Source organism: Crinia signifera, chromosome 1 (assembly GCF_055691185.1).
Source record: "Crinia signifera chromosome 1, ASM5569118v1, whole genome shotgun sequence".
Taxonomy (NCBI): Eukaryota; Metazoa; Chordata; class Amphibia; order Anura; family Myobatrachidae; genus Crinia; species Crinia signifera.
Genome location: NC_139217.1, coordinates 372,977,845 through 372,991,045, shown reverse-complemented (window position 1 = coordinate 372,991,045; position 13,201 = coordinate 372,977,845). Strand labels below are relative to the sequence as shown.

Here is a 13,201-nt window from a genome sequence, read left to right as displayed (position 1 = left end):
TTTACAGTTTCTTATATAGCGCAGCATATTCCATTGTGCTTTATCTCTGTGTTTGGTGGCCCGCCGTTTTAAATCCACCTGTGCATATATCCCTATACATGTGGTGTGGCAGTCAAATAAGTAATTATTATGCAGAAAAGAGCTATACATACTGCATTTCTACAATAAAGTCAGTAACTGGATAATGTCAAGTAATTATAGTTGAAATTATCCAGTTACTGGCTTTATTATAGAAATGCAGTATATATTGCTCTTCTGTGCATAATAATTGCTTGTTTGACTGCAGTTGAGGATCAGGAATTATATTTGTGTCTAAATCTCTGCAGCATATCTGTGTTTGGTGGCCCGCCGTTTTAAATCCACCTGTGCATGCATCCCTATACATTTGGTGTGGCAGTCAAATAATTATTATGCCGAAAAGAGCTATACTTGTGCTATAGGGTGTAAAGGTTAGCATTACAGCCTCACAGCACTGAGGTCTTGGGTTCCATTCCCACCATGGCTCTAACTGTGCGGAGTTTGTATATTCTCCTCATACTTGCGTGGGTTTCTTCTGGCTGCTCCCACAAATACAAAAATATACTGGTAGGTTATTTGGCTCCTCACAAAATTAACCCGAATGAATGTGTGTGCATGTACATTTGGTATGGAGTATAGATTGTAAGCTCCACTGGGGCAGGGACTGATGTGAATGTTCAACTATTCTCTGTCATTGGAACGGTCGGCACCACAGACAGGACTGCATACTCCCTGAGCCCTCTGAAGCTTGTTGGAATACAACCAACTGCATAGCAGCATCATCCAAAGGCCACCATCTACAGAACCTGGGCGGCACAGAAATACCAAAGGCCTTAAGCGATTGCACAATGGAATGCTGCATAGCACACTTACAGATCCATATGTTTTTGTATAGATCAGTTATAATTGTTCTGTTTTTTTTTACACACAGTTTGCACTTCATCTTTGGCTCAACTATAAAATGAAGCGTACACATGGAAAAAACACTGCTATTAATGAAAATCCCAAACAGTTACGACTGACACATTTTTTTACTAAGCCTTCTGAAGTAAATTTAAACTCTACTGAGAGAGAAGAAAGACCCATATGTACAGAGAGAGAAGAAAGACCCATACGTACAGAGAGAGAAGAAAGACCCATATGTTCCACTAGCTGCGATGAACAGATTGAGGTGTCGACATCCACAAGTTTTGAAAATAGCTCAAGCACAACTTCTACTACAACCTCTACTCCTGTAGTTCTGGTTCAACCCTTGAGGAGAAGGAAATTCAAAACCGAATGGTGCAAGGAACTTCCATGGCTGATCTATGATCAGACTACCGGTATTGCTAAATGTGATATGTGTGCCTCATTTCCTGAAATGGCAGATGGAAATTCAAAGATAGTCCAAGGTTATTCAGGGCCATTCAAGATGGACAGCTTTCGAAAGCATCAAAAATCGTACCAGCATCAAAAGTGTGTAAAAGCTCGAGATGCGCAACTTGCTCCAGAAGCTACTCCTTGGGCTGCATGCATAAAGAAAATGGATGAAAAGATGTTTGATCAATTAAAAACTCTTTTTAATGTGGCCTACTACATAGCAAAAAATAACAAGCCCTTTTCTGATTTTGAGGGTTTACTGAAGTTGTCAAGAAAATTGGGGGTTAAAACAACAAATGAATATGGCAATGACAAAAGATGTAAAGAATTTATCTCCTCCATTGCAAACGTTATCAAGGATCGTTAGATTTCTGAACTAAAAGAAGCTAAATATGTTCCTATACTACTTGATGGATCAACTGATAATAATGATGTTGAAGAGTTAATCCTGTATGTGAGATACATCAAGAACAAAGCTGTATGTGAAACCTTTTTGTCAGTTGTTTCTCTTGAAAGTGCTACTTCAGAAGGCTACGTAAATACAATGGAGAAGGAACTAGAAAAACTTGGCCTTCTAAAATCACTGTTCTACGATCAACTTCTAATTGGTATTGGAACGGACGGTGCAGCAAACATGATCGGTGCAGAAAACGGGCTGGTACAGAAAATTAAGCAAAAAGTGAAACATGTTATTGGTGTCCATTGTATTGCACATAGATTAAACTTGAGTGTTCTATCTTCCGTCAAAAATGTGAAGTACATGCAGGACCTTGACATGGTCTTGAAGACGCTGTATAAATTCTATCAGCAGTCTCCAAAAAGAATGCGAGAATTTAAAAATTGTTGCTGAAAACCTGGAACTCAAGATTAAAAAGTTTCAATACTTGCATAATGTACGGTGGGTTGCAAGCAAGGTGGGTGCTCTCTCAGCCCTTGTTACAGATTGGAAGTGTGTCACCATTCATCTGGAAAGTGTTGCAGCAGGACATAATGATACCACTTCATCAGTTGCAAAAGGATTGTTGAAAAAACTCACAGATTACAAATTTGTGCACATGCTGCACTTCATGCTGGACTACCTGGTGTTACACAAAAATATTTCACTCTTGTTTCAAAGAGAAGAGCTTTTTCTGAGCACAGTAGAGATGCATGTTAAAAACACAATCTCATCTCTTTTATCACTTAAATCTTCCAATGGAGATTACGAAGAAAAGTTTCTGAATGCTACTACTTTAACTGGGAAGTATCAAGATGTGCAGCTGCACGGTGTAAGTAATGCAGAAGCATCTTCTGTCCAATTAAACAAGGAAAATTTAATTGAAAATGCCGTCAAATACTTAAAAGAGAGATTCCTCAGCATGCAAGAAATTGAGAAATGCACTACAATTTTCGATTCGTTCTCTTGGCCAACTGAAAGCAGCTTGGAAAGTTATGGTGTCCTTGAAATAAAAAAAATAGCACTTCATTTTAAAGAATTGCTGTCAGAAGATAAAGTTTTTTGTGAAACAAATCTAGTCAATCAGTGGTATGAATTCAAAGTTCTTGGCAAAGGGAAAAAACTGAGTGACCTCCTTCAGTTATCACTGACTAATCCAGACAGATTTCCGATTCTGGGAAGGTTGTTGTGCATTGTCTCTGTGTTGCCCGTTTCCACGGTGTCCTGTGAGAGAGGATTTAGCCTGATGAATGTCATTAAAAACAAGCTAAGATCATCCATGCAAGAGGAAAGTTTAGGTGACCTGATGATGATCCATATGAACGGTCCATCTACTGAAGATTTCGATCCTGACATGTCTGTTGACAGGTGGTACTTCAACTCCAAAGGAACACGCCATGTACATGGACACAAACACAACAAATAGGTTCATTAGTGATAGGCATTATTGTTATTTGCATGTCCTGTTTCATGCTGCTTTAATTAAAGTACACCTTGTTCAAGTTTTCAGTCTTTTTATTTTTTGGGGGCGATTTAGTTTGTCTGGCTCCTACACTTTTGTCCTGGCTCCTAGATTTTAGAAAAATTTGTCAAGCCCTGGTATAGGCTATATACTGTAGGATGATGAGCCACTTTTTGTTATTTATTACAAATGGAGTGTACAAACAGTAATAGCTGTCAGCAGTTGCTAATGTTAATGGTACATGCAATAAGGTCATTATGATCTCCTTACCAAAACAGCAACTTATCTGTAGGGAAAGGGTGTGTGTTGGGACTGCAATAAGGTGGGCAGGGCAGGCTACCATATGTTAGAGTGAAGGTAGAACAATGACCTGGGCTAGTCACCACATAATACCCATACAGTGATGCACCAAATGTGATCTGTTTAGATGATCAATAAACTTAGATGATCAATAAACTTCACTATAGACATACACCCCCCCATTGCATGCAAAACCGGACAGGTGAAAAATGCGGGTATCCATCGTATCTCTCTCCCCCCCCCCCCAACCTATCCTATTGTTATGCACAAGCTAATTAGCAGCAGTACTTTTCTGCTGCAAATTGGAGACTGGTTTAGGAGGAGTATTCCAATACCCACTAGCCCACTAGAAATTTCCTACTGCAATAAATGTCCTGTTTTGGGAGAAAGACATAGGATCTGGGATAATGTCTTGGACCAATGTATTTTCCTGAAAAAATTGGGTTCTGTGGGATGTTTATTACTGGGCGCTGTAAATTACCATGGCTAATTGTTTACTCCTATAAATGTTTGTTCTAAATGCAACAGAACACCTTCACCAACACGCCTTTTCAGATATAGCTAACACTCTTGAAATGATAGGTATTCCAATTAATAATACCATTTAACAAAGTGTAATATCTGAATTTATTAATGGGTGCGCTTTAACCCCTGTTATGCCTTTTTTGTCTTTCAGTGGTATCCTGAAGTGCATCACTTCTGCCAAGGTGTGCCTATTGTGCTGATTGGCTGTAAAACAGATCTGCGCATGGACAAAGAACGCCTGCGCAAACTTAAATCTTCTCAGCTGGAACCAATCACATACTTTCAGGTAAATAGAACAGAGAGACTTGTAGTGGATTCCATTTAAGGGGCAGTCCTTAGACTTAGAGAATAATGATATATCATGGGGTAATGTACCTCTTGATAAGGCCATTCTAAAGCTAGTTTATACTTAAAAATGTTTTACCAGGTAGGTATTCCGAATGGCAAACTCTTGTATGTGGCAGTAAACCCGTCAGCGGGCAACAGCTTTTAGAATAGTTAAGGGCCCCATACATCAGCAATTAATTGTGACAATTTTCAGATATGGAGATGATTGCCACAATTAATTTTAGATGTGTGGGCTCTCCCTTTTGGCAATCCCAATCAAAATCGCCAATCGATTGCTTAATCAGGTTTTTAAACATGTTTAATAATCTGGTATTATCTGCAGATCTTTTTTATATGTGTGGGTATTCCCAATTCGTCTTCATGTATTTACATTATGAACAGCTGAAATGACAATCGATTGGGGCAATTTCCAGATATGAAGATGCAATCTTTAGATGGAAAAATCTGCCGATCACTGAAATAAATCTGTAATGTGTGGGCAAAGTCAGATAGATTGTAAAATCCATTTATCTGGCCAAAATATCCCTATATCTGAAAATCCATAAATTGTGATTGCTGATGTATGGGGCCCATTAGACGTTCATCTTATTGGGGAAATATATGGATGACCAACTGTCAGAATACAGACACCAGCATCCAGAAGGAGGGAACCCCCCACTTTAAATGCCTCTACCCTTAATCACCCTGCAGCCTAATGGGCCCCATACATCAGCAATCACAATTTATGGATTTCCAGATATAGGGATATTTTGGCCAGATAAATGGATTTTACAATCTATCTGACTTTGCCCACACATTACAGATTTATTTCAGTGATCGGCAGATTTTTCCATCTAAAGATTGCATCTTCATATCTGGAAATTGCCCCAATCGATTGTCATTTCAGCTGTTCATAATAGATGAAGAAGACGAATTGGGAATGCCCACACATATAAAAAAGATCTGCAGATAATACCAGATTATTAAACATGTTTAAAAACCTGATTAAGCAATCGATTGGCGATTTTGATTGGGATTGCCAAAAGGGGGAGCCCACACATCTAAAATTAATTGTGGCAATCATCTCCATATCTGAAAATTGTCACAATCAATTGCTGATGTATGTGGTCCTTTACATGAAGTCCCCTCACTAGAGCCTAAAGTGCCCCCCCCCCCCCCCCCCCCCCCCCCCCCACACACACACACACACACACACACACACACACACACACACACACACACACACACACACACACACACACACACACACACACACACACACACACACACACACACACACACTTCCCCTGGCTGCCGCAAATGCTCCCTGCATACTTAACTTCTGCATTCTAGTTGATGTTTTGCTTCTGGCATTGGCATCAATGTTCCTTCTAATTTTATGAAGGCTGTGTGTGGCAAAAGAATTTTGTGCATCACATAACGGTATAAAGGCCTAGTAAATGAAATGGTTAACTTTTAATAATTAACCAATACTGTATAATGCCAAAATTCACATAATGCCACAGGGATTGAGACAAAATTCCCAATATGCTCCATAAACAGGGACATCAAAAAGTTACCCTGTAATGCCCATTACACATTACTGCCAATACCAAAAAGCAGCCTATGAGTCTGGCACCAGTCTGGCACTGAGGAGAAAATACTGTGCCATTTTGATACCCCCCCACCACATAGGGCACTGCAGTCACTAGCCAGCCGAACAGCCTCCAGCCCTGCGGCTCCTGCCCCTCTACCCACAGAGCAGACCAGCACTGTGCAGCTGCTCAGCTACTCACTAGACCCAGTGCAGGACGGCATCTACAGGCTCCTCTATTCTTCCTGACCGATGGGCGCTGCCTCGCCAGTACCAAAGCTGCCACGACCGGGTAGGCTGTTGTGTCCCGCTGGCACTAGCGTCTCCAGGTGCCGACCCCAGGCAGAGGGTCTTTTATAAACATGTTACCTCAAACCATATTTGATCCTTATTTTTTTGTAAGGATATCAATATGCCTATCCCAAGCATGTTTAAATTGTACCACTGTATTTGCCTCTACCACCTCTGATGGGAGGCTATTCCACTTATCTACTACTCTTTCTGTGAAGTAATTCTTCCTCAAATTTCCCCTGAATCTTCCTCCCTCTAGTTTCAGTGCATGTCCTCTTGTTCTGCTGCTCCTCTTCCTGTGAAGAATGTCTCCCACCTGTACCTTGTTAAAGCCCTTGATATATTTGAAAGTTTCTATCATGTCCCCCCTTTCCCTTCTCTGCTCCAAAGTATACATATTAAGATATTTTAGTCTTTCCTGGTATGTTTTGTGATGTAGGCCATGCACCATTTTAGTTGCCCTTCTTTGTACAGTCTCTAATGTATTTATATCCTTCTGGAGATATGACCTCCAGACACAAACACAATACTCTAGGTGAGGTCATACCAATGACCTATACAGTGGCATTATTACTTCTTTCTTTCTACTGCTGAGGCAGGAGACTGTTCTGCGGGAGGCAGTGAAAAGAGTGGAGAAGTGAGCCAGCTTCTACTACCTCTTAGTATTCACGTGCAGTGCACATGGTTTTATCCATTTGAGAAGGAATTTGCCTTTGCGAGTAAACCAAAATAAGGGACTCTAGGTGGAGATTTTCTGCAGTACGATTGGTGACTCAATATATATTTAATAAAGACTATGAGATGCTGTGCTTTTTATCCAGGGTTTTATTCACTTGTGCTGTCAATGTCCAGGGCAAGTGGATGGGGCTGGGGTCCGTGTGGGGCAAATTAGGATAGGTGATCGGGGCAGTAAGCTGGGGGTAAGCAGTCACAAGGTACAGTCCGGTGTTTAGGTGAACGTGTCGTGGGAGGCTGGTGTCCCATCCTACCAGCGATACACGCTTACCTGTCTTCCTGCATCCCTTATCGCTCTCCCTCAGCAAGCGGTCCTGGTTAATCCAGGACCCTTCTGAGCAATATCTTTTTAAAATATTGTCTAGTGTATGCGGCTTTGTCACAGTATGGCAGCAAGAACTAGACATGTCATTTCAACTTTCCACATTTGGAAGTCACAAAAAACTGCTGTGGGAATAGTTGTCCCTTGTTATCTAAGGCTTATGTTGTTTAGTGGAGTATGTTGTAGCTTTTCAATGTTCTAGAACAGTGGTTTTCAACTCCAGTCCTCAAGTAGAACAAGTGTGTAATTCTACTGTGCTGGGTCAATCATTGTTCCACCTGTTTCCGCATACAGGAATCCACAAAACATGACCTGCTGGGAAAACGTAAGGGTTAAGGACTGATCTAGAAATAGATTTACAAAAAATCAGTACCAGAGACAAACATTCCTGGTTCTTATAAAGCACAAATCCTACATTATGGGAGTTGTAAGCAAATAAAGTTAGCATTAGGAGCAGTGTCCTATACAATGAGCTCTTGTAAAACCATCACAGTAACCTATGAAATGTAATAGCGAAATGTGTCATGTATGATTCAGAATTTACTCCCACCATCCCGTCCTGTGGTTTTTCTGTGTATGTTTGGCATGCTTTTGTCTCCTATCTGAGAATGTGGATGATTCATGTAAGCCGGGTCTAAACCAGGGAGCTGATATGTGAATACAGTGGATAATATTAGCTGACATTTGTGATGTGTGGCTGCATATTTGTTATATACAGCTCTGTGAACGTCTGTTGCATACTAGACTGTAAAATAGCTTAGACCAGACTTTGCCAAGCTCCACCTTTTGCAGTCCAGGTTTTAACGATACCCAAAGTGGAACCCAAATGGTTAAATTAAATTGACTGTGATATAAATAAAGTTGCCTGTGCTTTCCATCCTCTGAATTGCATGAAAAGGGCCTAACTCGCACTAGTGGAAGGGTGCCTTTAGTGTCTGAATGCAGGAATAACAACTACATTCCACATCTCTATAAAATATGCCGATTTCATCATCTGAAGATTTCAAAATCTGAGAGTGGTGTCATTATCTTTGTCTAAAACACAGGTTCTCAAACTCGGTCCTCAGGACCCCACACAGTGCATGTTTTGCAGGTCTCCTCACAGAATCAAGTGAAATAATTAGCTCCACCTGTGGATTTTTTTGTTTTAAAGTGTGTCAATAAGTAATTCTGCACCTGCTGAGTGACCTGGAAAGTGAACCGTGTGGGGCCCTAAGTACCGAGTTTGAGAACCCCTCTTCTCAAACATTAGACTTCTCGCGGGCTATGATTCAGGTTAGCTAAAATTTTAATTGTGCAAGAGGGCTCATGTTGTAACCATCTTTCTCTTTATGTTGGTTATTTCAGCCCACAACCTCATTATTCATAAAGACTGTGCATGAGAAAACCAGCCACTAACTTCCCCTTCACAATAGTTGCATTGTTGGGAATATGGGTTAACACTAACCAGTAATAAAACACCCTTTTCCTTGTACATCTTCATCCAGTACAATAAAAGGAAGGCAAGAACCCTCTGTTGTAACAGGGATGAAACTGGTAGACTATTTTATCCAGATTGATCCACTATTGTGAATGAGCATCAGTGATTTATCATTGAATAACCCGACCACAATGTCCTGGGCAATTATTAGTAATCAGACACTTGGATTCCATTTACCGAGGATGTTCATTAATCTAGTTGTTGTTTTAATATTAGGATGAATAGCAATATTTTAATTTGTTATAATTGTTTTCTCTTTAGTGGTTTCATTTCTTATAAATCATAAATTACAATGTACCGAACATATTAAGATCGTTCATGCCCCCACATGATCTGTAAATGATTACCTGTTTTTACAGGGAGAAGCAACAGGCAAAACCATACAAGCCGAGGACTACCTTGAATGTTCAGCCAAGTTTCAGGAAAATGTTGAGAATGTTTTTAGAGAAGCCACACTGATCGCACTGAATGGCATGAAAAAGGAACAGAGGATGAAAAAGAAAAGCAGGAACTGTCTGCTTCTCTGAGACTCTAGAAGTCGGCAGTATCATGATGACCCAAAGTATCCAGACTGTTTTATTGTAAATAGATGTCATTTTAACTACCAAGTATTTTCCAGTCCGTGTCTCTTTAAGGCAATTAGTAAAGTTTTTATGAAAAGAGAATGGTGACCCTGCATCTCTGACTTGCATACTGATGGTGTAATGAAAGTGTTCGGGTAGCTGGAGATCTATCGTGCACATAACTCACAACCGGCAAGGTGATGCTTTTTCACTGGATTATGCTGGTCAGCCCTGTTTATGAGAAGCTTCATAGATTACAATAAAAGCCTTGTGTGGGCGGGACCAACATGCTGAAGAAGAATGGTAGAAGTTTCCTGGGACACAGTGGCTGTTGGCTCCCAACAATACTTAAGGCTTGTGTTTGTTACCAGGAATGAACCATCTTGCCCAAGTAGAAGAGGGGAAATCCGTATGTATCTATTGGCAACATTTGGAAGAAACATGAATCCAAGCCATATCTTTCAATTAATGGAACAAGTAGAATAACAGTTTGAGAGTTTTTCCATTGTCAGCACAAACATATGTACCACCAGGAGGGCTGGAAGAGTTTGTAAAATTGACCGGAATGTACCAGAGTGCTGAAGCTGTCAGGTTTTCTCCACTTGCTATTGGATAAGAGGCTTATGGCAGGTTTTTTATTTTTTGGGGGGGTTCATTTTTTACTGTTTCCAATTTTTGCCTTTGGTTAGAAAAACCTGACAGCTTGGTGCAGGAGTATTTACCACAAATGTTTGTGGAAAGTGTATCCAGATCCAATAGCCATTTTATTTCAGAGTAACAAAGCATCTCCTTCAGATGGCATAGGTTAGGCATGTCCAAACTATGGCCCTTCAGCTGCTGTGAAACTACAAGTCCCATCATGCCTTGCCACAGTTTTGCTATTAGAGAATGCTAAAAATATGGCAAGGCATGCTGGGATGTAGCATTTCACAACAGCTGGAGGGCCACAGTTTAGACATGCCTGGCGTATGAAGAGCATTGTTGTGTAAAGCTGGGTACACACTAGAGCAGGCATTCCCAACCACGGTCCTCAAGGCACACCAACAGTGCAGGTTTTAGTGATATCCAGGCTTGAGCACAGATGGTTTAATCAGAATCCCTCAGATACTGATTAAGTCACCTGTGCTCAAGCCTGGATATCTACAAAACCTGCACTGTTGGTGTGCCTTGAGGACCGTGGTTGGGAATGCATGCACTCGAGTGACAGGGGGATTTGATTTGACATTAGAACAAATCCCATCAGCCCACATTCCTACACACGCTGGAGAGATATTAATGAAGGACAGAAAAATCATGTTCTGTCCTTTTATTAGCATAATACATAACTCTAGCGATATTGTCATGTTTGCTGTGCAGCACATAACATGCGACAGTATGTAAGCTTAACTTTGTAAGTACTGTAGTCCAATCTGTTGGTATATTGCTCACTGTCTACCCAATTAAAGGGCTAATTGATTGAGGTTTAAATAAATACAATTTGTAAAGTAGAAGTGGGGGAGGGGGTACAGCTTTATAGTCTGAGTAGTGCAAAACTCAGTCTTTTGACTTTTTGAATTTTTTGGGAATTCAGTGATTTTGTTCTATGCTGAAAATATATGCACTTTTTTGGGGCGGTTACTGTTGGGATGATGCAGCATAAATCATATCCTTTTAATTGGTTCAATGACAAATGTAATGTTTTTCTTCATGTTTTGATTTATTGTTTAAAACAAAAGGAATAGAGATATATTCAGAATCCTGACCCTCAGAAACCCAACAGCCACATTGTGTATTAAAGTCGCGACTCATGATTCTACCCAGCAGCATTTCATTCCCAACCCTAAACATGAATTAGAGTACAGATTATGGGGTTAAAACTATCTTCTATTTATTGTACATGGGCTATTTTTTTTTTTTAAATAAAATTGGATATATATTTCATCTTTTAAATTTGTTGAGAAGTATGTGAAATGTCATACATGTACAGGGACTAAACTGCACATAGTTTTCTAGAGGGGAGAGTATTATTCAGAACAGCAACACAATCCTCCTGGGCAAATACTCTACGGTGACAAGAACATTTGTTCACAATAAAATACAAACTACCATGAGTAACCCCGCACACATACATCCTTTGATTTTTTTTTTTTAACGAAGCAAAACTATTAACCTGTATTTTTCATAAGAATTTTTGGTACTTGTGTATTATCACGGCGCCCAGTTTTACTACGTACGACACCATAGGGAAATCACATCGCATGCTCTCTCAGCCCCGGGGCATTGCATCAAATCGCATCGCATGTCCCGCAAAATTGCATGGGATTATATAGGGTGTGCGATACAGTGATATTATGGTATAGCTAATGTCATGGCATGACATACAATGATGTTTTAGGCCCCCCCCCCCCACACTATCAACGCCACCCCGTAGCGTGGCGAGTGGCGGCGGACCGCATCCTCCGACCTTTTCATTCCCCAACTATCCACGTCGGCGTGGAGTTGATTTTATATAGTGTGGAGAGCACAGCGAGCCACCGAGCCCAAAGTGTGGCGAGCGGACGTGGATTACTTTACATGTATTCCACGTCCGCTCGCCACACTATATGAATTCAACTCCACACCGACGTGGATAGTGGGGTAATGAAAAAGTCGGAGGACGCGTTCCGCCGCTGCTCGCCACGCTTCGGGGTGGCGTTGATAGTGTGCTTGTGTGTGTGTGGGTGGGGGGGGGGGTGGGGGGGGTGGGGGCTAGGGCTAAAACATCACTGTATGTCATACAATCATTTTATGGTATAGGTAATGTCATGGCATCACACACCCTATAAAATTGCATGCGATTTTGCGGCAGGTGCAATGCAATGCAATGCGATACGATCCCCCGGGGCTGAGAGAGCAGTGAATAAATTGCTTAGTGGGCGCTGTGATAATACACAAGTACTGAATAATTTTTGTACATGATCTGGATTGGTAAACCTGCTTTAAAAAAAACCAACAATGGAAAATTTCACAACTTCTCATATGATATGATGAAAAAGAAACTGCCAGGGAGCCCGGCATTGGAAATCAGCTGGTCGCAGGAGCATGTTCCTGCGACCAGCGATCACTACGTGGGAGACAACGGGAGTGCGCACCCGGCGATATATCCAGCCGGTGCACACTCCCATTGTGGGCAATATGATATTGCTCACGATAATAGACAAAATCGCCCCGTGTGTACAGAGCCTCAAACTACACAGCTGATCTGATCATCTTCCCGCACTCCCACATAACCTTACCTTCCACAATTTCACTATCTATTGATGGAAGAACGATCTCCTCTAGCCACCAAGTACGCTGCCTTGGCATTACTCTTGATTCCTCTATCTGCTTTAAACCACACAGTGACTCTCAGTCCTGTAGTTTCCTCCTGAAAAATATTTCCAGGATCAGTCTCTCTCACCCAGGATGCTACAAAGACCCTCATCCACTAACTAGTCATATCCATCTCCTACTTTCTGGCCTCCCTGTAAAACACCTCTCTCCACTCCAATCTATACTCAATGCTGCTGCCTGGCTCATCTTCCTCTCCAAATGTATTATGTCCACCTCTCCTTTCTCACAAGCCCTACACTGGCTCCCCTTTCAGAATACAATTTAAGCTCCTCGCACTAACTTAGAGCCATCATCCAGTCCTCTCTCACCTACATATCTGACCTGCTCTAAGAATCTCCGCCCCCCATCGCATACTTAATTATCGCATATGTTGTAACATATGCGATAATTAAGGCAAAGGACAGCTCTTGCGTTAAGAGCTGTCCTTTGTGGTGGGAG

The 13,201-nt window shown here is 41.2% G+C and overlaps 1 protein-coding gene across 1 annotated transcript in view; it reads left to right on the top strand.

Annotated features, from left to right (window-relative positions):
- Nucleotides 1-11,304, top strand: part of RHOF (ras homolog family member F, filopodia associated) — a 53,527-nt gene extending 42,223 nt beyond the window's left edge. The window contains exons 4-5 of the mRNA XM_083151302.1: nt 4,252-4,386; nt 9,209-11,304. Of these exons, the coding sequence (XP_083007428.1) occupies nt 4,252-4,386; nt 9,209-9,376 (303 nt within the window). The 3' untranslated portion in view covers nt 9,377-11,304. The remainder of the gene's footprint in view (nt 1-4,251; nt 4,387-9,208) is intronic.
- The last annotated feature ends 1,897 nt before the right edge of the window (nt 11,305-13,201 follow it).